The sequence below is a fragment of the Theropithecus gelada genome, chromosome 2 (assembly GCF_003255815.1).
Source record: "Theropithecus gelada isolate Dixy chromosome 2, Tgel_1.0, whole genome shotgun sequence".
NCBI classification, from domain to species: Eukaryota; Metazoa; Chordata; class Mammalia; order Primates; family Cercopithecidae; genus Theropithecus; species Theropithecus gelada.
The window spans coordinates 55388767-55414034 of NC_037669.1; the positions used below are offsets into that span (position 1 = coordinate 55388767).

The 25268-nt window shown below is 39.2% G+C and overlaps 1 protein-coding gene across 4 annotated transcripts in view; it reads right to left on the reverse strand.

Annotated features, from left to right (window-relative positions):
• The window catches only part of SETD5 (SET domain containing 5), an 83521-nt gene that overhangs the window by 20698 nt on the left and 37555 nt on the right, over positions 1 to 25268 (reverse strand). Inside the window, exons 5-20 of one of the 4 annotated variants that reach the window (XM_025375495.1) lie at positions 23783 to 23888; positions 23248 to 23399; positions 23103 to 23143; positions 22851 to 22909; positions 21834 to 22012; positions 20859 to 20897; positions 17087 to 17329; positions 16021 to 16169; positions 15521 to 15638; positions 14365 to 14474; positions 12520 to 12772; positions 12084 to 12167; positions 10824 to 11081; positions 9796 to 10116; positions 9177 to 9419; positions 3617 to 3746 (exon numbers count right to left, since the gene is read on the reverse strand). In XM_025375495.1, the coding sequence (XP_025231280.1) occupies positions 3617 to 3746; positions 9177 to 9419; positions 9796 to 10116; positions 10824 to 11081; positions 12084 to 12167; positions 12520 to 12772; positions 14365 to 14474; positions 15521 to 15638; positions 16021 to 16169; positions 17087 to 17329; positions 20859 to 20897; positions 21834 to 22012; positions 22851 to 22905 (2182 nt within the window). In that variant the 5' untranslated portion in view covers positions 22906 to 22909; positions 23103 to 23143; positions 23248 to 23399; positions 23783 to 23888. Of the gene's footprint in view, positions 1 to 3616; positions 3747 to 9176; positions 9420 to 9795; positions 10117 to 10823; positions 11082 to 12083; positions 12168 to 12519; positions 12773 to 14364; positions 14475 to 15520; positions 15639 to 16020; positions 16170 to 17086; positions 17330 to 20858; positions 20898 to 21833; positions 22013 to 22850; positions 22910 to 23102; positions 23144 to 23247; positions 23457 to 23782; positions 23889 to 24163; positions 24357 to 25268 lie in introns of all 4 variants that reach the window. The other 3 variants (XM_025375492.1, XM_025375494.1, XM_025375493.1) reach the window with 3 other exon arrangements.

Sequence of the window (25268 nt, forward strand, 5' to 3'; positions counted from 1 at the left end):
TTCTTAGTATATAAATGATTTTAAAAAATACATTTATACATTTACTCTTCTATCCAGTAATATTAATAAACTCATTATTATAAATTTTTTTTTTTTTGAGACAGAGTCTTGCTCTGTCACCCAAGCGGAAGTGCAGTGGCATGATCTCGGCTCACTGCAACCTCCACCTCCTGGGTTCACACTATTCTCCTGCCTCAGCCTCTCGAGTAGCTGGGACTACAGGTACCCGCTACCACGCAGAGCTAATTTTTTGTATTTTTAGTAGAGACGGGGTTTCACCGTGTTAGCCAGGATGGTCTTGATCTCCTGACCTCGTGATCCACCCGTCTCGGCCTCCCAAAGTGCTGGGATTACAGGTGTGAGCCACCACGCCTGGCCTAAACTCTTACTATTAATTCTAAGTTTTTCAGATGATTATTTAGGCTCTTCTAGGAATACACCCACATCATTTACAAATAACGAACATCATGCCCCTGCCCTACTTTGATAATAACTTTTATTTCTATAAAGTTTCAGCTTTTAGGAACTTAGAATCTTTAATGTATTTATTTATTTATTTATTTTTGAGATGGAGTCTCACTCTACTGCCAGGCTGGAGTGCAGTGGCATGATCTTGGCTCACTGCAACTTCTGCCTCCCAGGTTCAAGCGATACTCCTGCCTCAATCTCCTGAGTAGCTGGGACTGCAGGTGCACGCCACCACACCCAGCTAATTTTTTTGTATTTTTAGTAGATACGAGGTTTCACCATGTTGGCCAGGATGGTCTCAATTTTTTGACCTCGTGATCTGCCTGCCTCAGCCTCCCAAAGTGCTGGGATTACAGGCGTGAGCCTCCATGCCCGGCCAGAATCTTTAATGTATTTATTAATACACAAATACTCTACGAGAGAGTATTCTGTTTAGAATAATGACCGTATAATAATTATTCTTACGGGCCTGATACTAAACTGAGAACTTTATATACATTATTCATTCTAATGTTAGTCCTATAAAGCAGGTATCGCTATTCCCATTTTACAGATGAGGCTCAGAGACTTTTTTTTTTTTCTAAAGACAGAATCTCCCTCTGTCGCCCAGGCTGGAGTGCAGTGGCGCAATCTCGTCTCACTGCAACCTCTGCCTCCTGGGTTCAAGCAATTCTCCTGCCTCAGCCTCCCGAATAGCTGGGATTACAGGTGCGTGACCAGGCCCAGCTAATTTTTGTATTTTTAGTAGAAACAGAGTTTTACCATGTTGGCCAGGCTGCTCTCGAACTCCTGACCTCAGATGATCCGCCTGCTTTGGCCTCCCAAAGTGCTAGGATTACAGATGTAAGCCACCACGCCTGGCCTCAGAGACTTTTAGTAACATGATATAGTTAGTAAAGGGAACAGCTGGTTTTCAAATAAAGGTCTGTTTGATTCTCTCTATTATAGAAATCCTTTCTCCTTTCTTAATATCTCTTTGGTATTCTTGAAAAAAAAAAAAAAAAAGAGCCAACAAATAAAAATAATTCCTCAGAATTTATGCTAATTTTGTAGCAATGTAACTTGCGCATTTGACAGCTGCTTGATTTTTAAAATCAAATATTTTCCTATGTTGCTCTTTAAGGGCAAGGTGTGTCCTGTGAATGTTTCTCACTGTTAGACTAGGGCAGAAGCTCAACAACAACAAAAAAGGCTGGTGACTAGGAATCCTCATTTCCTTCTATCCAGGACATGTAATAACAAAGACACTTTTCCTATAATCCTTTGCTAGTCAGGATGTGAACTGCTATACAATCTCCTTAACTATACACATGCATTAACATACACACCATAAAGATACACAAATATGATAGTCTATTTCAGCTAAGTTATACTCTTACTACACCTTAAAAGCTGTTAAAAAAGAAATAATATAAATGGAAATCTGGTACCAAGATTTCTTTATAGTATCTTATTTGACTAAATCTCCCTAATCTTTGGTGAATACCAGAAGAAAATATTTTAAATAAACAGTATAATTTATCTTTCAGATAAATGGAATTTTATTATCCTGATACACAGGTGGTAACTTATGAGGTATAATCTAATCTAGAGACAGAAGAATAAACCAAATCCATAATTTAAAAACCGGCAATTCACAGCCGGGCGTGGTGGCTCATGCCTGTAATCCCAGCACTTTGGGAAGCCGAGGTGGGCGGATCACCTGACGTCAGGAGTTCAAGACTAGCCTGGCCAACATGGTGAAACCCGTCCCTACTCAAAATACAAAAATTTGCCGGGTGAGCAGGCGGGTGCCTGTAATCCCAGTTACTTGGGAGGCTGAGGCAGGGAGAATTGCTTGATTCTCCATCTCAAAAAAAAAAAAAAAAAAAAAAAGGCAATTCACATTTTCCGAAATAAAACCTAAAAAGAAGTAAAATCCAAATGAAATAAGAACTTTAATAAAAGTTCTGATTTTAGTTGCAATATCTGCTATTAAAAAATTATCTAATTAAATTCAAGTTCATTACATTTATTCAGCATGTTGGTAAACAGGAACAATGAGGTGGTTTTTTTATGAAAATCTGAAATATTCTGTTTGTTGCAACCTGAAAGGTTGCTTTAGCATCTAATTTACTTTGGTATTTTGACTGTCTAATATTTAAAAAACTGATTTAGAGACAAAGTTATGAAAATCACAAAGAACTTTTCAATTAAGCTGATAGTTGCAGGAGAAACTGTGGTAAAAAGATTGTCACAAAATACATTAAGATATCACAAGTGCTTTCAATTAGATCCTTTGCAAGTCACTGTGAAAACCAATGGACCAGATGATTTTTCATTGACATCTAGTTTAAAAATGCACAAGGACTTTAGATTTAAAGCTGTCTGAAATTTTTTTTGTTTTTGAGACGGAGTTTTGTTCTAGTCGCCCAGGGTGGAGTGCAGTGGCATGATATCGGCTCACTGTAACCTCCACCTCCTGGGTTCAAGCAATTCTCCACTGCCTCAGCCTCCCGAGTAGCTTTAGGGAGGGATTACAGGCACCTGCCACCACACCCAGCTAATTTTTGTATTTTTGGTAGAGACGGGGTTTCACCATGTTGGCCAGGTTGGTCTCAAACTGCTGACCTCAAGGGAGCCTCCCATCTTGGCCTCCCAAAGTGCTGGGATTACAGGTGCGAGCCACAGCGCCCAGCTGTTCTTTTAAAAATTGTATGCTAATTATATAAGCCCCTTTGAAAACAATCAATTGATAATAATTTCTCAATTATTTCATTCATCCCCTGCTCCCTCAACCATGTCCCACCCAACTTAATCACTTAGAATTTTAATTCTTTCCTGAACATTAGTGTTCCACCACTTTCTTGCCCTTTCCCCATCTTATAAATATGAATATAAATTTCCTAAACTTACTACTTTAAATGTATCTAACCTTTTTTATAACCATTTCTGCTGTTATCTGTACACTGTCTAGTCCTTCTTTGTCGTCCTGGGAAAACTGATCCCTGACTTGAGATCTCTCTCTTCCTCTGTAAAGACAGATGTAAAGTAACTATTTAGAAAACACGCCATTTCTTTTTGTTATCAGAAGTACTCATACTGAAATTTTTTATGCAGACCTGAAACAATCATTGGTCATATATTCAGAAAGGTTTTATATACGTACCTGCGTTGTCTTTGCAGATACTGGAAGAGCTACTATTCTCATTACTTTGGTATAGGTGCTGAGTTCTAGTCTCTTGGGGTACAGATGATGTTTGAGTCATTCCTTCTTCTAAGGCTTGTTTTATCCAGCGCTATAATTGGAAAAGAACCAGAGAATTATCAATAATTATTTAAAACCATTTAGTAAACCTGTTTTAAATGTACATCAACTGGTGAGTGATACAATTCAACACACTAATTCAGTTACACAGTCAAGCATTTTATTGTCTTGTGTCTCAGCATATTGGAACATTGTCCTATCAATTCCTTTTAACTGACAGAATTGAGGAAAACTGGATTACATATAATGAGATCCCATCAAAAGACAAAAACCAATAAAAAATGATTACATCTTTTCATACTGTTTGGGATGGTGTAAAACGGCAAGACTTAGGAAGAAATCTTAACATTTATTTAGGAGAGACTCTGATCGTATAGAATAAAACTAACACATAAAATAAGTGCCTAGAAGGAAGATAAAGATCTCTTAAAAGTTGTCTGCCCTGTGCTGGAGACAAGTGAAGAGGTAATAAAAAAGATTCATAGGAAGACTTTGGATGAGAATTAACAGCTCTTCACTACAGGTACCAAAAGGTTTATCTCAAATGAAATAACCTATGGGATCTCCCCTCCAACAAGTAGTTTGGTTAAATTATGCATGAGTAATGCAAATCACAAAATGAACTTCTGTAGACATAAAAAAAAGGGAGAAAGTCAAAAAGAAGACCTATCAGTCACAAGTTTTTGGTAGTAAAGATTAGAATAATAAATTGACGAGAAATAAATTTAGGCGAGATAGTAAGCCTGCAAAGATTAGGATAGTAAGATTATGCATCCTGTGGAAGACAGAAAATTTCTTACCTGTAATTGTGTTCTCTTAAGATATACAGTTGTAGGTTGCTCACCACTCTGTGGCTCTCCTGCCCTGACATAAGACAGATCGAATTTTGATAAACATCAATTTCTGAGTAAGACCCTCCCCCAACAGGAAGAGCAAAGGTGAATTATTATAATTTATACCTTTAGAGAACATGTATTACAGGTAAGTAAATATTCTCTTCACCAAAGAGAGCAATTCTTATAGATTTTCCCTCTTAGAAACCTAGGAAATAATCCACAAAAATTTTACCAAAAAAAAAACCAAAAAACAAAAAACTTACGCCATACAAATGTCATTGTGGCTGGCCAAATGAAAGCAAAACTAATACTGTAAACATTTGGAAGGAAGAATGAACAAGTGTATAAAAAAGAGCTCTCAATGGTAATTTGAATTCATCACATAAACATTTTAGGATACAACCAGGTCTCTGAAAAGCAAACACAAAAACAAAATCAAAAACCCCCAAGAACGAACTCTCTTAGATACAGAATATTGATGTAAAGATGAATTGTCAGAACCACACATATAAGCCTTAAAGCTTAGAAGAGAACTTAGAAGTCATCTTGTCCAAAGCACTCATTTTATAAATGGAAAAATTAGGCTCAGGAGTGAAAAATCTTTTGTTATAGCCACCTTTAAGTTTTTCTTTTCAAAGCAGAAAACAGACTCATTTGGGGTCACTGAGCTTTCCTATATGACTAATTTTTTAATATTTCAGGGTCTAGTAGATGTACTCATAAAAGAATTTACATTCTGGATCTGATGACTACAAAAAGGGAACATAAAACCAGGAGTATTCTAGAAGAAAGATGCTACCATGGTTAGCTATGAGACACAGCAAATACGATCAAACCTACTTCTCCAGGTTCTGTTGTATAATTTTACAATATTTCAGGACTTATATAAAAAAGGAACATGGACATTTGTTTGTATCTAACAAGATACAATTAACCTCATGGATAATAAGTTAATTTTAAATGCAGCTACTCAGCAAGTTGTTAAAATCAAAAGAACATTTCTCCCTTCTCTGAAACTCTGTATTAAAGTATATTGCAAAAGAGTTTTCTGGAAGGCTCAAAGATGGATAAATGTTTTAAAAGTCTCATTATTATGGGGAAAGAACACGGAAGTAATACAGGTTTTGGAGTCCGAAAGCCCTGGCTTGACACTTGGCTGTAAGGCTGGGCTCAATGACTCATATCTGTAATCCCAGCAGAATGGGAGAACAAGGTGGGCAGACTCCTTGAGCTCAAGAGTTTGAGACCAGCTTAGGCAACATAGCAAAACCCTGTCGCTCCAAAAAATATGAATATTAGCCAGGCATAGGGGTGTGCCTGTGGTCCCAGCTACACGGGAGGCTGAAGTAGGAGGACCACTTGAGCCCAGGAGGTCAAGGCTGCAGTGAGTCTGTGATGATGCTACTGCACTCCAGCCTGGACAACAGTGAGACCCTGTGAGCCCTCACTACCCCCCACCAAAAGAAATTTGGCTCTTGTCACTAGCTGCCTCACTTTGGGCAAGTTACCAAACATTTCTGAGACAAAGCTTCTGGATATATAAATTTAGGAAAATGATTCCAATTTCATGAATAGTAAGTGAGACAATATACGTGAAGAAAGCTTATAGTACAGTACTGAACACTCAGCAGGTTTTCAACGAGTCCTGGTTCAACTAAATTTCAATGTTATGTTTGGAGATTTACAGATAATGCTCCAGTGTATAAAATGAAATATTAATATGAATGTAAAGCAGTGTTTCATTATCAGTCAGAATGGTTTTTCTAAGAAGTCTGGAGACCAAATGCCCTATACACATTGTGTTTAGAAGAGGAGTTTAGAGAGAACAAGGTAAAACACTACCGAAAGCCTTGTTGGCCACTTATAAATGTTTTTAAAATAACAGCTGAGGATCTAAAAAATGATATACTATAAAATGCTTTTTAAAAACTATGATTCAATTTAGAAACTCCAGGGATATCATAAAATGGTCTGTCAAATACTTGAATTCCTCCTCTTTTCAGAAGTAGCAAAATAATAATGATAAAAATAAAAATAAACAGTATAAGAATCTGAGTACAACTATACAGATACAACTTTAATTTGTCCTACACTGGTAAGTTTTTAACTTACGAGGCCAGGCCCTTACCTCTTTAGTGAGATATGAAACAGTGAGCCTATGACCCTATTAGAAATATACATTGTTCTTTTTTTTTTTTTTTTTTTTTTTTTTTTTTTTTTTTTTTTTTTTGAGACGGAGTCTCGCTGTCGCCCAGGCTGGAGTGCAGTGGCCGGATCTCAGCTCACTGCAAGCTCCGCCTCCCGGGTTCACGCCATTCTCCTGCCTCAGCCTCCCGAGTAGCTGGGACTACAGGCGCCCGCCACCTCGCCCGGCTAGTTTTTTGTATTTTTTAGTAGAGACGGGGTTTCACCGGGTTAGCCAGGATGGTCTCGATCTCCTGACCTTGTGATCCGCCCGTCTCGGCCTCCCAAAGTGCTGGGATTACAGGCTTGAGCCACCGCGCCCGGCCCTAGAAATATACATTGTTCTAAATAATCCCATGGAGGGCTGTTTTTCTCCCCTATCTGATTAACTTATATTCTGAGGGATTTTCTGAATTTTATTACAATTTTGTTGAATAATGAAAATGTTCTTAGGTTCTGCATTAGATAAGACCTCTTTAACCAATCTAAGAACTCTTCTTCACTGCCATAAAGCCAAGTTCAATTCTAGCTAAGACATTCAATTTCATTGTATTTTGCCTCATAAAAAGCTGTATTTAAAAAAATAGACTCTTTATATGTGAACAGCACACAATAAAGCAATGATTTAAACTTAAACAGTTTTTAAAGACCCTATTTAAATAGTCTTGTTATGATAATCCTGTGTACGCAGCCTAAACTCTTCCTAAAGAGTTTAGGAACCTTATCTAACCATGACACATAGATAAAAGTGCTTGAGTAGAGCCTATATAAATGAGATTAAGGATAGTCAGATACATTTGGAGAATATAACACAGATTTGTGTTAAATGGAATTTCTATCTGTTGTCTGTAGAAATTTAAGGATGTGCTATAGATAGAAGTATAAAAGCAGAACCAGGTTAAAAAAGCTTAAAGAAATGCATTTTCTACCAGATTTGAAGTTACGGTCCTAGACACATGTTTTTGGTTTTTATAAGTCTCTGCTAGTTGGAAAAGATGGAAACAGAAAGACTGCAACCCAGCATTAGAATTATCAAGAAGGAATTTCAATTCAAGAGCCTAGTTCATATTATTTGCAGCTCAGATTTCATTACTAATCTGTACTAAATAATCACCTACACTCCTAAAAGGACTAAAATAGGAGACTGTATGACCTGGCTTGGTAAGGCGCTTCAACAGTTAACATCCTTAGAAATGGTCAAATTTCTCTTTAGGAATTCTTCTACTAGGGTTTCCCCGAACAAACCAATGAGTGATTCCAATACTTAGGTAAGATGTGCAGTTAGGAAAAGACTTTCTGCAATGTGCTGCTCATTCAGCAGTAGCGTCCTTCCTTTTTGCAGATTCCTATTGCCCTCCTCCCCTCCATATCCCACACCACTTTGGCTCATCTTTCATGCCCCTCTCCCCCCGAGAAATAATTTCTGTTCTTTGGGGAAAGAGAAAAGCTTTAAGTTTGGAGGAGTCAGGGAAGACCTGCCTGGAGTTGGAGACTTCATCACATCAAATAATCTATATGCAGCATCCTCATGTACGTGATGCCAGTGGAGGAGGGCAATGGCAGACACTGAGGAAGGCAGCCTGAATCCAGATCTGAGGATAAGAGAAAAGGGTGTTCCAGGGAACAGACTCTACCTCAAAGGAAGACCAAATGAAAGGGTGTCCTATACTTCTAGAAACACGGAAAACAACATCATAGATCTGAGGGAGTGATCTATTCCTAAGAGACACCTTTGGAAAATATGCAGGGCTTCTGGGAATTAAGAAAGAGCATTCCAAAACACCACCAAATGCTACTGCCACTAGATCCAAAAACAGTAAGTAACTAGAAAGAGGAGAAAGAGGCAGAAACAGAGAGGGAGAGACAGTCTTTTAGGGTAGATTCCATATTCTCTGGGAATAAACAGTCCGACTTGTCATTTGATCAAGGAACAGGAATTATGCCAATTACAATAGGATTTTTCCTCTAATTTACTTCAAGTGATGATAGTGGATAATAGTGGTTCAATTGATTCAAAACACAATTTAATTACTTTTCATTTATGCAACAGTGTTCTAGAGGACCCAGGGCCTAATCTTACACAATCATCATAAATGGACATGTTAACCCATACTACAAGAGCACACACAAAATACATCCGTCCCTACCCAGTCATCCACTGCTGTGTGCTCTCCCTCAGGAACCTCAAAGGTTCTCAGAAGAGACATCAGTGACCAGTCACAAATCTGAGCACCAAAAATGCAGCATATTCATTCCACCATAGTCTCACAGACTCTTGAAGAATCAGTATTTATGGCTGAACAACTAATTCATTATAAACTCACATGGGCAGAGTGGCTATTACAGAACATGTTATTTATGTCATGATGACAGGAATCTTAGGCTTAAAAAAAAAAGCGCACACACACAAACACAACACACACACAAAAACACAGACATACCTTCTTACAGGAGCTGAATGTGCCATCAGGCAGAAGGGGCCTTCGACGTCTCTCAGGGATAAAGGGTGAGCCAAAGCGAATGTAGTGTTTGGGGGTGGTGCAAATTAATGGGGAATGGATAAGACCTGGTAACATGTTTAGGGTCGTTGCCAGTACAGTTGGATCCGTCGTGATACGTAAAGGGCACTCAACAGGGCACTCTTGCTTCTCTGCTTTGTCATTCAACCATTCTGTAACTAGATACTAACGTAAAAAAGAGATCATTAATTTATAAATCAACAGGTAGCAGTGTAGTTCATAAAGACAAATGTCATCTAGAAACTAGGACAGAGGGAGATGCAGCAGCTACAGTATGAATTGGGCAACCAGAACACAAGGATATCTTCCTTCACCCTCTCCACGTCCACTAAGAGAGGAATAATTTCACCTATCAATGATTTAAGCTGACTAAAAATAAGGAAACAGGTAGCAGGATGGCTCCAGCCTTTGTGTCAAAGCATTTTAGAACTTTCAATCTAATAATATTGAGATTAGTTTCTTCTGGGGATTATAGGTCCTCTCATTTCACTAAGACAGCCCTTGCCAGACTGGACTTATAAAAGATGTATTTGTGACTCACCTTTTTGGTTTTGGGGTATTTAGATGCAGCACGGTTGACATGGGATCCAGTAATTGACACCACAGTTGGGTCAGACCCTGTTAATGGCCTGTTTTCTCCTGAACTGTCTATACTTCCAGCTTCAGTAGGAGTTACTAAACTGTTACTTCCTCCCTCTTCTAAGGCAGCTTGTGACAATTCTGCCTGCTGTGCATTGGCCTGTTTCTGACGCTTTAGTCTTTGGGCTGAACTGGTCCTGTACCGAGAAATTCGACTCTTCGGCCGGGGCCTAGAAGGCTTTGCTGGAGGTGGCTTGGGGACTGGTTTTTCTGCAGCAATATCCTGTAGCAATAGTAGGGTCAGATGTTTACCAAAAATGTTTTATCAGCAAACAGTCTAGTTTCCTATTCACGTTAAGCATTCAGAATGTCTACTGATGAAAACTATAAGGATTAGAAACACTAATTTAAAATGTAATTCTTGGCCAGGCGCTGTGGCTCACGCCTGTAATCCCAGCACTTTGGGAGGCTGAGACGGGTGGATCACAAGGTCAGGAGATCGAGACCATCCTGGCTAACACGGTGAAACTCCGTCTCTACTAAAAATACAAAAAAATTAGCTAAGCATACTGGTGAGCGCCTGTAGTCCCAGCTACTCGGGAGGCTGAGGCAGGAGAATGGTGTCAACCCAGGAGGCGGAGCTTGCAGTGAGCCGAGATCGCACCACTGCACTCCAGCCTGGGTGACAGTGCGAGACTCCATCTCAAAAAAAAAAAAAAAAAAAAAAAAAAAAAGAAAGTAATTCTTAAATGCAAAAATGTATACACTTAAATGAGCTAAAGAGGCTAGGGACAAACGTTTGGGTTATTTCTATTTCTAATAAGCATTTATAAAATAGGCCAATGAAATGGTTCCAGTTACACAGTTAATGGCCTTATTTATTGTGATAGAGCGAAGGTGAAAAAACTGATTTTAAAAATTCCAAAAATTAGGTAATTGACATTAGCAAAGGTAAGGATGTCTAAGCTCTGAAGTCTTTTCAACTCTTACCCCTGCTTGGGAAGACCTCCGGGTATTCACACCAACACTCTGGGGGGTGCTTGGGATGGTAACATTTGAAGCAGAGTTGCTAACTTCAGATTCAGGGGCTTCAGTTTTTGTTTCTTCACCAACAGGAGTCTCTGAAGTGGTTGTATTAATCTCTACATCAGAGTTGCTCTGTTCCAAAGGCTGATCTCGCCGCTTCTTTCTTTTCTCTAAGTTTTCAAAAGCATGCATGATGGCTTCTACTTTTCTATCTTCCCTGGTCTAGAAAGAAATAGTATTGGTGTAGAAGAAAGCTTCAAATGAGGACGAGGGGACAGCCTTTATAAAAGTATTTTTAACGGAAATTTACAGAAATTCATTTAACTACCAGTAAGATGACACATATAACTTGGAAAACACAAGAAAAAACTAAAAATAAAATATTTCATGTTAAATGTGGGGAACAGTTGTAAATAAAGGCAAAGTCAAACATAAACTTTTCAAAAAGGGTCAATTATTTTGAAACTTTTTACTATGAAAACAGGATGGGTGCGGTGGCTCATGTCTATAATCCCAGTACTTTGGGATGGGTGCGGTGGCTCATGTCTATAATCCCGAGGTGGGAAGATCACGAGGTCAGGAGATTGAGACCGTCTTGGCCAACATGGTGAAACTCCATCTCCACTACAATACAAAAAATTAGCCAGGTACGGTGGCACATGCCTGCAATCCCAGCTACTTGGGAGGCTGAGGCAAGGGAATCGCTTGAACCTGGGAGGCAGGGGTTGCGGTGAGCTGAGATTGCGCCACTGCACTCCAGCCTGGTGAAAAAGCAAGACTCGGTCTTAAAAAACAAAACAAAACAAAAAACTCATCAAATCAGGGTCATAAACACACAGGATTGGTTTCAGCATAAAAGCAGAAAATTTTAGTTCATACGACTAAAAGGGTTTAAAAAAAATTCAAAACTCACACAAACCTAGAAAACTCCTAATTCAGAGCAAACCAACTATAATACATTTTGATTCTGACTAGCCAATTTTTCGGAAACCAGACTGTTATAAAAAAAACCTCTTAAAACCATCACTAGATAATAATCACTAGAAAACTACTGTGTGTATAAAGAAAAATAAATCAAAGAATTATAATAAAATCTTTATTATGAAAAAGCCCAAATTATAACCTCCAGGTCAAATCAATGAGATGATACAAAGGTAAGAGAACAGAAGAACATGATGGAGGTAGCAGGAATAAGAAGGAGCAAAGGAATGTCACAGTACTCACCCTCCTGCTATGAGCTAGGTTCTCCTGGTCATCTATAACCTCTTCTTTCTCTTCTTCTGGTTTTTCTTCTGGATTGTCTACTTCCTTTAAGATAGAGGCAATATTCAGCTGTACTCAAGCTCTGAGAAAAAATCAGTCTGTTTTATTCTGGTAGCTTAAAACTCTCTATAACAATCTCTAATGCTTTCAAGTGTTAACTCATGTGAGGCCACATAGTAAACATAAATGATAACCCCTATTCTCTGGTACAAAACCAGCAAAGGATGTTTTTGACTTTGTAAAACAGAAAGAAATGAATGAACACAATACACCCACATTGATATAAAGGGCATTAAGTGTTACTATAGCTCCCCTACTTAAACCATGTGGCAACTCAGGTTCCTCTTCCTTCAGAGGATTGATGACATAGCATCATCATTTGACCAGGGGCGATTACCTCATGATCACTGGATACAGTTACTTTTTCTGGAACTTCTTGTGATTGCTGGTCATTATTCTCCTCTGGAGCCTCATTCTGCTGCTCCATCTCTAGCTCTTTCCGTCGTGCTTTTCTACGTCTAGTCTCTGCTCCAATGGTGGGTAGGCTTGGAGGAGGTGGTGGGAGTGGCAGTTCTGTAGCATTAGGATTCCTTTTTTGTATAGGACAATTCCGGTTTCCCTTGTGACAGGCACAGTCCACTTTATAATTACTGCTCCAAAGAAACAACCAAAATGCCTGTCTCAGTACCCTTGAAATTCAGTTACATTATCCATTTACCCTCTCAAAATATCAGCACAGTAATTTCCTCTGATACGATCTCTGAATAAGTTAAACAGAGAAATTAGAGAGTCCTATACTTTTGTTTTTCTTTTTATCGAAGATGGAGTCTCACTTTGTCATCCAGGCTGGAGTGCAGTGGTGCATCACAGCTCACTGTAACCTCTGCTTCCTGGGCTCAAGTGATCCTATTACCTCAGCCTCCCGAGTAGCTGGAACTACGTGCCCAGCTAATTTTTTTTATTTTTGGCAGAGATGGGGTTTTGCCTTTTTGTCGAGGCTGGTCTCGAACTCCTGGGCTCAAGTGATCCTTGAGCCTTAGCCTCCCAAAGTGCTGGCATTACAGGTGTAAGTCACCGCGCCTGATGTAACACTTTCAATATTCTGTCTTTCTCTGTGTAACCCCAATTCTACTCCATGGTCAGTGGGAAAAAAAAGAAAACCCTCCCTAAATCCAATCCCCCCAGTGGTTTATTAGCTATTTAGTAGGCAATGAATCAAGGATAAAGGCTGATGTGGCCATACTCATCTTGTGCCCACCATTACATGTCCTCACTTTTACCTACTAATTCCCTACTTCTTAAAACCTTTTCTTTTCATTTTCCTTGATGAATTAAGCAGAACATCTTTTTTCTTATACCTGGGCCAAACATCACATTACCACATAACCTCTATTTTGCCCCAAATGACCAAGGAACAAAAAGCATATACTTTATAAAATCCACCACATATTCATGTATGAATTGCCATTTATGGTTTTCTGCACTGTCATATACAGCTAGATAACATGGTTTCTGTGGATAGGGTGGATCTTTAAATCCCACTCCTAGCTTTATAAGGGTATAATTGACAAATTTAAAGTAGAGATAACACATTAAATTCTGTATTTTTTTTTAAATGGACTCTCCCTCTGTTGCCAGGTTGGAGTGCAGTGGCGCGATCTTGGCTCACTACAGCCTCTGTCTCCCAGGTTCAAGTGATTCTCCTGCCTCAGCCTCTCGAGTGGCTGGGACTACAGGCACGTGCTACCACGCCTGGCTAATTTTTGTAGTTTTAGTAGAGACAAGGTTTCACTGTTGGCCAGGAAGGTCTTGATCTCCTGACCTCGTGATCCGCCCACCTCAGCCTTCCAAAGTGCTGGGATTACAGGCATGAGCCGCTGTGCCTGGCCTAAATTCCCACTTTATATGGTCTCTGACATAAGTACTCAGTGCATAACAACAGGATGCTATTATAATTTCCAGGAGTGTCTCATACATATATATCCATTTTGCTATTCTTGCTAAAAAGGCATAAGTGAAAACACTTTTGTCAGGAAACTTGTGAGCAGTATCATGTAAGGTATCCATATCTCTAAAAAAAAAAAATCTTGTCTTTTCCTTTACAATTTCTAGGCAGAAAACTCATTAGTCATGGAAAGATTAAGTAAACAAAGGAAAAGGCAAGAAACAAAGCAGACTAGAGTGAACAGCTTAATATATAAGACAAGGACATTCATGTTAGGAAAGGTTTTTGAGATCTTACCAGTTACTATACTCATAATCAAATGCTATGGTGACCTCAGCATCCTTGGTGATGGCAGACACAGCATAGATGCACAGGTGAATCATCCCATCTGCAATCATGTGTCGCACCTGTGTGAAAAGGCATCTGGTTGGATTTTTCACAAAGACCATGAACTTTCCGTAACAGAAAAAAACCATACTTTCTCTCCATTTTAGAGTTATGGTAATCTTTATTTAACTCAATCTTTTTATCTGAAACTATTATACTGTACTGGCTTGAAAATTTATGATACTTCTTGAAATACGTGGAGAAACCTTGAGATGTTAGAAATCAGGGTAAAAATCTCTACTTTCACATCTTTTTTTTTTTTTTTTGGAGATGAAGTCTTGCTCTATTGCTCAGGCTGGAGTGGAGAGGCACGATCTTGGCTCACCTCAACCTCTGCCTCCCGGGTTCAAGCAATTCTCCTGTGTCAGCGTCTTGAGTAGCTGGGAATACAGGCACATGCCACCATGCCCAGTTGATTTTTATATATATATATTTTTTTAGTAGAGACGGGGTTTCACCATGTTGGCCAGGCTGGTCTCGAACTCCTGACCTTGTGATCTGCCCGCCTCAGCCTTCCAAAGTGCTGGGATTACAGGCATGAGCCACCGCGCCCAGCCGCTTTCACATCTTATAGCTGTTTCTAGCTCCACCAGAGAATTAAAATTCCTTAGCCAGTAAGTAAAGCTCTGTGGATTTTCTTGCTTTATTTGATGTGGCTGCTCTGAGTAATGAATTCTAGAAATGCCTAGATCCTCTCATAGAACACTACTTACTAAAATCTAAAGAAGCTACAACCAAATAACTTAGTTAGGCCTGATGACATCTACTTACACCGTATGGCAATTTCTTTAATACAACTACACTTGATTTTCTTATTCAGTCTAGCTTTCTCCTTAGCAAATGCTAACTTGCTCTTTTCTATTTCTGCCTTCTCTAAAGAAAATTCTTTCCTTGCTCCCATTTTCTCAGTATAAAAGCACCATTACTTTTGTTTTTCACCTCTCACAATGAAATATCACGACTATTATCTACAGACCTTTATCTGAGTGAAGTTTTCACACTGTTTCTTCAGTAAGCTTGTCATTTGATGGTTCCAGTCAAAGGGAAGTTGCTACAGATATCTTACCTCTGCATTTGGCGTACATGATCTTCTGATGAACCGAGCATCATTACCGAAAGTACGGGCATCCACACACATCTCTACACCATTGAATTTTGAGTAGAAGAGCACAAAGGGGTATGGTCTAGGGATATAATTAAAATTCCTGTAATTCTCAACACAAAAAAGAAGGCCACCCCATGACTCCAAATATGAAGCATATGCTGAGAGAAGCAGCAGCAGTCTTTTACAATGCCTAAACTTGGAAAACATCACATGCTTGTCTGCTTTTGATTAAAGAACAAGCACAAAGCAAGGAATGCTTGGCTTGGAAAGAAGTTGTCACTTTATACATTAAACAATTTGCAGATTTACTTGTACTTCTCTACAAATAGCAGACAGGCGTGAGCTTATCTGAGTTGTGATTTTTTTTCTCCCAAGAGCATCCTATCAAACAGAATGATTTTTACAACACTGGTCAACCAGGTCTACCTTAGCCCTCACTGCTCAATGAATGATGTTCTTACTTTTTGAAGAAATGCCCATTGACCTCAAATTGCTGTCGTAACATGACTTTCCCACGATACTCTATTATAAGAGTGTCCAAAGCCAAATCTCTTGCAGCCCTCAGGATCTTCCGGTGCTTTTGAACACGAGTGACTCTTCCCAGCTGTAACTGAATAAAACCAGAGCAGTAACATTAAACAACAGCAAGAACACCTTAGTAGACACTCAAATTATTTCATAATTAAGGAAAACATGCTAACATTTTCAGGTTTTATCTGTATGTTATTTAGATCAATGATGAGAAATTTTAAAATGTGACAAAAGCTCAATTTTTCTAAGAGACATGCTACATCTAGTGAAACTGCCTCCCCAGAAAAGGCAACATAAAAAAACCCAAAAAACAAACAAAAACAAAACAACACAAAAACACAAAAAACCATGATTAAAATTTCAGTGACTCTATCTCTAATAAAGTTGGGAAAGAACATGCTTAACTTCCTATAAATCTTAGATAATTCCTACCTAGGTTATACAAAATTTCCCATACTAAGTCATCTTTTTTTTTTTTTTTTTTTAAAGAGACAGGGTCTCACTTTGTCACCCAGGCTGGAGTGCAGTGGTGCAACAATCATAACTTACTATAACCTCAAATTCATTCAAGTGATCCTTCCACCTCAGCCTCCCCAGTAGCTGGGACTTACAGGTGTGTACCATCACAATGGCTAACTTTTAATTTTTTTTGTAAAGAGAGGGTCTCACTATGTTGTACAGGCTGGTCTTGAACTGCTGGCCTCAAGCAATCCTCCCACCTTGGCTTCTTGCCAAAGTGTTGTATTCTAGGAGTGAGCCACTGCACACAGCCTCAATTCATCTATTTTTTATAAATAAAGGTAGTTTAAAAATATGTATCCAGATAGTTTCCAGTTAATATAACTTACTTTTGGTTACATATGATCAACACCTGTCTAATCTGTTATTCTATGGCCTTGTACATTTGGAAGGAACAGTAATTCCAATCCATTACCCTCTTTCTGGGTTCTTAAAATTTCAGATACTTAAGAGAGTCTTCAACCCTTTGGTGCTTACCTGCATTTGGGAACCAATAACTGTGTTATTACAGGCCAATTCAGTCTTATTAATAGTGTCTAAAATAGTAGGTTTGCCCACAAATTCCTTGCTAGAATGTAGGTGTTGTTCAAGGGCGTTCTGTACATCTGCACTGTACTGATTAGTGAAAGCTTCTTCATACTGGTCAGTCCATAGTCTTATCCGATTTTCCCAGCCCTCAGTTGTATTCTCATCTAAATTCTGTGCTTCAGAGGGAGAATTCTGTAGAAAACAAATTCAGGGAGGTTAGTAAAGTCCATGCATAAATAGGGGGTTGGGAATGGGGGTGGGACAAGTTGGGGTTCCAGAGAAAATCTATCACTTGGCAACTGATGTGGCATAAAAGAGTAATGGACTGGGAGTCAGAGGATCTGGTTTCTATCATGCTTTTGTTACCAATGAGAGGTGAGACCTTGAACGACTTCTTTAAACGGGGAAGCTCAGTTTCTCCATTTATAAAGTAAGAAATTAATTGGAATCATAGTTTTACCCCATCACTGTGATTTTATGACCATTTTAAAGTCATAAAAATCAATTTTCTTACCAAAAGACTGACATCAAGTTCATAAGAAAATCTTCATAAAAATGAACAGTAGAGACCTCACATTTACCACTGCTTAAATTTTTCATACTCACTCTGTGTTGGTGTTAGCCCAAACTGGTTTTTTGACTATTCTCCAGGAGAATGAATGTTTTTGTGTCACTTATTATTTTCATAATTCATGTTCTTTCTAAACCTACATGTGACCTTAATCAGTCAATCTCATCAATCCAATCATAATCTTACTGCCCATATAAAAAGTTATTATTTGAGTATATCTTTCTAACACCCTATTTTCAACATTTTAAATTACCACATTCTAAATAATCTGAAGAGGTGAAGTGAGGGGAGAGGAGTAGGTAGGGAGAATACAGAAAATGTCTAAGAGGTACTTTGCTATACTCCTCTAGGAAAACCATTGCCCTCTATGGTGACAGTATTGAGAAAAGATTACAACTCAGGAACAGCTTCCTAGGCAGACAGTGCCTGAGCTACAAAGACAAAGCTTAAGCCCAATACATGCTCTCCTCCATGGTGTTCAAGACTTAAGTGCCATCAGAAAACAAAACAAACACTGACAGTAATGATATCATGCTAGTGATGATTAGAAGGAAAAGACACTGTAGTACCAAAGCTACTTGAAAATCCATGTCCACATTAAACTTGCAAACAGGCACAACAAAATTAAATATACTTTCCATGAATGGCACAGAAAACACGGATGCTTATCATCACACTTTCTTTTGCCACTTTTGCATCACTGTTGCTGACTGATTATTGTCTACTATCCTTTCTGCAAGGAACAGGAGTATGGAAGAAAAAAAAAATCAACACTATTATTTCCACATTTCTTACTAGAGTCCAAAAGACTGAAAAATAAACAGAGGGATCTAAAGAAACACGTAAGGCCAACATACTGACAATCAGAGTATTACCTGCTTGACATCAGTAGCAGTTATGCAAAAGAATAGTGCAAAACCTTAGGCTTAACGGAGCTTACAGACTGGGGGATTGGCAGTGTTCAAACAATATTCCCAGCTTTAAGTAGCAATCATTAAACTTATGACTTGGTAAGTGTACTGTATTCTGGAAGCCTCTGTCACAGTATTTGCCATTGTTTACTAATCTCACTGTGTGTTTACTCTGCTGTCCCATCCTTCAAGGCATTACAGACTCTACCTCAGCTGGGTTTAGAGCAGTGGTTCTCAATTGAGGGAAATTTTGCACCCAGGTGACATTTGGTAATATCTGAAGACATTTTTGATAATCTCAACTGAGTGTATGAGTGTTACTGGCATCTAGTGGGTAGACACCAGGGATTCTGTTCACATCTTGAAAGCACAGAACAGTCCCTTCCACAACACAGATTTGGTCCAAACTGTCAGCAGTGTCAAGACTGAGAAACCCTGATTTACAATTAAGTCTTCAGTAGGGAAGCTGCTCTTGACACTGGGATTAAAAATCCAAATGATATTTTTTTTCTAATTCTTACGGCTCCCACCTGGATCACTGGAGGAATTTTAAACTAGTAATTCTGAGCATAAAATTTATAACTCAACTTAGAATTAAAAGACTCAAAATGACTAGTAATTGTTTTTTTTTTTCTGTCTAAATTTTAACACACCTATGAGGCTATCAACCTCCCAAAACTGAAAGCAAAATATGGGGTTTATGTGCAGTTTTCTGGTAGAGCCAGTCTATAGCTTTCAAAAGGTTTTGAGCTTCTGGAGATGAGTTATGATAGTTGCTTGATGAGAGAAAAGCATTTAGTAGCCGGGATTAGGGCTATTATCCGCCTCCAAAGTCTATTTAAAAGGCCCCTCTCTAAGCAAATGAGACAAAAATAAAGGGGCAGCTAAAGCAAACTTGGCCACTTGCAGGAGACAGATCCAGCAAAGAAATGATTAATTTGTCTTCCAAGACACATCCCAGGCCTCTGATGCCAGGCCTCTGATGGTCTCCCAACACTTTCACAGGTATGTGCAAGTCTGTTTATAGATATTAAGTGAGGTCTTCGAACTTTAGGTAAAGTGCTACCTGTAATCTTTGCTAACACCAGTCACATTGGTGCCGCACATAAAGCAATCCCAAAAAAGCTTATCCTTACTGAATTTTTTTTTTTTTGAGATGGAGTCTTGCTCTGTTACCCAGGCTGGAGTGGCGTGATCTCGGCTCACTACAACCGCCGCCTCCTGGGTTCAAGTGATTCTCCTGCCTCAGCCTCCCAAGTAGCTGGGACTACAGGTGCCTGCCACCATGCCTGGCTAATTTTGGTATTTTTAGTAGAGATGGGGTTTCACCATGTTGGCTAAGCTGGTCTTGAATTCCCGACCTCAGGTGATCAACTTGCCTTGGTCTTCCAAAGTGCTAGGATTACAGGTATGAGCCACTGAGCCTGGCCTTACAAAAGATTTTAATGTTTATGCCCTATAACTCTCAATAGGAAAGAGCCTGCTTTTGTATCATTTAAGAATATAAATACTTATAAACTCGAATTTAATTCTAATTAAATGCTTTGAAGCCCTCAGTAATAATTTGGGAGGTATGTTTTCCTCCTATATATATATACACACATAGGTAAAGGAGGATACCAGACAGCATAATCAAATCTCCTTTTGGCAAACTGTTTTTAATCAACCAGCACCTAACAGTTCTTCTAAACCATTCCACATAATTGCTCTATTCTCCAAGTTCTTTACAAAGTCATACCTCATAAACTCTTTTATTTGATATCTTAAGAAACACGCTAGCATTATCTAAGTCTTTTCCACCAAACAGATATGCTAAGAGAAAACAGTAATTCTTATCAGTAATACAAGCTTTCTGCAATTAAAGCCCACACAGTGCTAGGGTAGATGCACAAGAGATCCTATATCATTACCAGAAAACTCCACTCCTAAGGTTGAGTTCAATCACAGTGACAGAACATACCAGCCTCATGTTGTTTGGAAAAATGTCACTTACCCCCTACAAAAGCAATGCATGAAAAACCAATCAATGAAGGCTGATTACAGAAAGGGAAAATATTTCAGAAAATGGCCAAGAAAATCTACTTTGGAGAAAAGCTCTATGAAAACTGAATGGCAACAACTACAAACTAATGAAAAGCAGACTCCAAGATTCCCAGACCATCAATGTCAAGAAAGAAGCTGACCAAAATGCAAGATCACAGTGAAGTAAAACACAGCATCAGCGAAGATTACCCCTTACCTTCATCCGCAAGGACTTCCGGGATCCCTCTCGAAATGCCTATCCCAAGGAGGAAAACAAGTAGAACAAACAAAACTTGGTACCAAGAATGACAGTTATACCTATCTGAGACTAAAACTAAGGCACAAACTAGTGTTCTATTCTGTCCCCGTTTCTCTAGGTAAAAAATACAATGGAATTCCCCAAACTATTATCAAGAATAGGGGTAGCTCAAGGCCAATGAACTCTGAGACTAATTTTAATACTTTCTACTGTGAAGCTAGGTAATTAACAGGGAAGAGCATGCGTCTCTTAAATCCTATATGCACTTCTGATACTAAGAGAAAAAGTAAATAAAAAAACTTTAAAGTTGCAGATTTACCAGTTTTGCAACTAAGAAGGAAACAAAGACCAATCCCCTTAACAAGGGGTGAACAAGTCACCTAGAAGCAACAAAGTTGCTGTGATGGGGAAGAAAGAACACAAACCAGAAGAAGTTTCTCCCGGAGACTTTTTAGCTGAGAATACAGGAAAGTGACCATGACACTGAGGAAGCCTAGAGCATTCAAGAGATGTTTCCTGATTTTTATTTTTTTTTGAAACAAGGAAAAACAATCAACCCAAAGACATGAGGCATGTAACCAGGACAAGAATTTCAGACTGTACTTTGGGGTTGAAAGGTGGGGAGATACTGTAAGGATAGTGGAAGCCTAGACTTGAGGCTGCAACACATATGGGCTTGTGCCAGGTAGGGCTGGAATTTCATACCTGGGATGGGGGCTGGAGTAGAAGAAACTTTGAGCCAGTGGTGATGATATGGTGTGGCAGAAGAGAGGTTGGTCTACATGTGTATAACACAGATTAGCTGATTTTTGCAAGTAGAACAAAAGTGGCCCTTCAAATACCTGGATCAAACTTCTTAAAAGAATTTTGGTGCATTCTTGCTCCAAAATTTGAGCTACTTCAGACACTTATATTTATTTTTACCCTACATACCTTGATTTTCTTCGTCTTTGGTGCTGCACGACCCTTTTCTGGACTCTTTTTCCGCTTCTTGGGTTTGGTTCTTCTAACAGTTAAGGTGATGCTTGTAGGTGTGTGCTGTGTTGCCGTATACAACACAGTGGAAGGAGAAAGCTCCTCATCCCAGCTTTCTGTTGCACTGCTATCCCCACCTGAAAAACGATGATTTATTAGTTCAGGTACTAATAGCCTCAAAAGTACATTAAAAGTAGCTTATTGTTTTAGGTGTGCACCACATGCAGTAAGTCATTACTTACATTATTAACTCTCATTATCTGTGAAGCAACGTTAAGTACCCATCTTCCTTATGAAAACAAGATTCTATGTCATTGGCATTAAGCATATAAACCCTATTCCTCATGGTATCTATTTCTCCCCTTGTATTCAGTCTCTAAGCTTCACTGACTCAATCTATAACAATTTGAGACTGGCTAATTTTTAAAAGAGGGATCCATGTTTTTGGTGTTCACAAGGAATACTTTGCTACAGGGCTAAAATGTTCCCAATACATTTCGTTTACAATGAGAGAACTATACAGTGGTCTTGAGAGGACTTCTATCTCTTTCTGTGAAAAGAGCTGGCTGGGGGACCATAGGAACTTGTAAGAGGGGTCTTTTTTTTTTTTTTTTGAGACGGAGTTTTGCTCTTGTTGCTTAGGCTGGAGTGCAATAGTGCAATCTCGGCTCATGGCAACCTCCGCCTCCCGGGTTCAAGCGATTCTCCTGCTTCAGCCTCCCGAGTAGCTGGGATTACAGGCATGCGCCACCACATCTGGCTATTTTGGATTTTTAGTAGAGATGGGGTTTCTCCATGTTGGTCAGGCTGGTCTCAAACTCCCGACCTCAGGTGATCCACCTGCTTTGGCCTCCCAAAGTGCTGGGATTACAGGCGTGATCAATTGCACCCGGCCAAGAGAGGTTCTTAAAATGAACATTCAGATCACAGAATATTTATATGTCAAACTGTGGACCTAATCCATCTTCCGCTCACCTGATATGTTGTCCTGCTTCCGCCGATGAAGTCTAATAACCTTCCCCCTGCTCATTCCCCTAAAGAGGGAAAATAAACTTAAAGTAGTCCTTTCAACAGCATGCATCACATCATAGCACACATGGGCGAAGTGTCTCTGCATATGCTACCCCCTCCCTCCCACCTACCAAATGTTTCCAGGACATTAAATTTCATATCAAATTCAATAGCTTTAACATCAATCTCTCATTCCTTGTTGTCAGCAATTCTCACCTAGTGCAGAGAATTCGAGCCAAGGAGCACTAAGGAATCATCTACATTAACAAACACAAGAAAGAATACTTTGAGCTTTTCCCTACTTGTAAGAAACCCTAATCCCAGCAACCCAGACTTAAATTTAGATGGAACAGGATCTTACCTGCACTTGTCACAGTTGAGAAGGAAGCCATCCTGAGAAAGACCACAAGGACACCAGGTAGGTACAGTCTCTCCTTCAGAGTTCGGGCTGTCTCCACAGCGTTCCTCTACGGGCGACGGCAGGCCATTCAGGTCAGAACGAGGGATGATCGTCTGGACAGGGGGAGAAGCAGGAGGTGTCGGAGGAGGAGGGGCTCCGTAATTATGATCCTGAAAATAAGATTTTTTAAATCAACAGTGTCCAAACACTGGCCCCTCTCTCCCCTAAAGTATGGTACATATGGAAAGAAAGAAGAAAGTAGTACCCTTCGTTTTTTGGCTTCAACCAGGAAAGTGATAAAACAAAATGCCAAGGTCAACTGGGACATAAAAACAAGAACAATGATGCAGGGCTAGACGTCCGCTGGAGTCAGGGAAGTGCAAAAGGGGCAACTTCGTCATGCTGCATATAAACATTTCAAGAAAGTCACAATGTATAAGAATGGATTACACTCCAGGAAGATCACTGTTCTGGAGAGAAACAAATGCATACTCACAGCATAAGGCAGTCCTCGACACCCATGCCTCTGAGTGGTCCCATAATTATGAGTGGAATACACGCTCTTCTCATTAACTGCTGGACTAGCCTCCACAGATTCAGGGCTGCACAAAGGCGAAAAGCAATGCATGATAGCATAACACCTAATCTTCCCTTAAACTAACACTTCATTTCCCATTCTAACCCCTCCTCTTTCCACAACCACTAGCCACTAGGATAAGAGAAAGAACTCAGTGAAACAATCTTATTAACATAACTAAGCCTATAAATAACAGTAGGAGTGTTATTAAATGTGGATTTGTGTGAAGCCAGTACAGGCAGATGTCTGAAGGCAGGCACCTGAGATACAAGGTGTCCCTAATGACAAACACAAACGTACCAGCTGAGCGGGGAGTTTCCCCTAGAGAAGCCACTCTGGGCTGGTTTAGACTCAGAACTATTCTTCTTAATTGGATCTCTTAATACTTCCATGAAACCTCACATGACATTTGCAGTGAGTGAGATGATGAAAGTGCCTTCTGCACTGCCCCAGGGACCAGGCCCTCTTCCATTCACTACCAAGACAGGATACCCTGAAGAAAGTACAGGTAAAAACAATGGCATCTTATATTTATCATACCTCTCATCTTGACGAACCCCCAACACCTTTCAAATATTAGAGTAATAATTTCTCATCCACCAATGACATGCAAGCATATTAAGGACAAAATTATTTATCAGCTGCATGATAATACCATAGAACTTCAAAATAAAAACTAAACTGGAAAGTTATGTTAGTCTAGTGACAAATAATAACAACAGTAATGGCCACCATTGTGAACTGCCCATTATTTGTAAGGTGCTTTATATATCTATTAATTCAATTTCAGCAACCACTAAACATGGTATATACCCCATTTTTACAGAGGGGGAAGATGTGGTGGTGAGATTACATGACTTCCCCAAGGTTACATATTGACACAGCTAAGATTTGAAACAAAGTCTGTCTGACTCTAAAGTCTATGCTCTTTCCGCTATAGAAACGAGGATGACATTTAGTCCTTTAAAGAAAATTATTTGAGACCTCTATTAACCAGGCTTAGTGAGAAGCTTGGTTTAGTATCTTTTTGTACCCTTTGTGAGTAGAAAATAAACTATTCAAGCACAATGTATTATTGTAGAATTATACATGTATTCAAACTTAGAAAATTAACATAAGCCTTTACAATAAAAAGGCTTTGATGGCAAAGGAGAAAATTCAGGTTTATGGGAAGCAAGAACTTCAACTTTGATTGTTACCTGGTTAGGTTTTAGGGAATACTGAAGGATAATTCAAAAATAAAAAGTTTGTACAGCTTTGCAGAATAGAATAGTAATTTGTTTTTTTTTTTTTTTTTTTTTTTTTTTTTTACGGGGGTTCTCCTTTTTTCCCGGCTGGGGTGGGGTGGCGGGGTGTTTGTCCCCCCCCGCCCCCCCCCCCCCTTCTTTCGCCCTTCTCCTTCCTC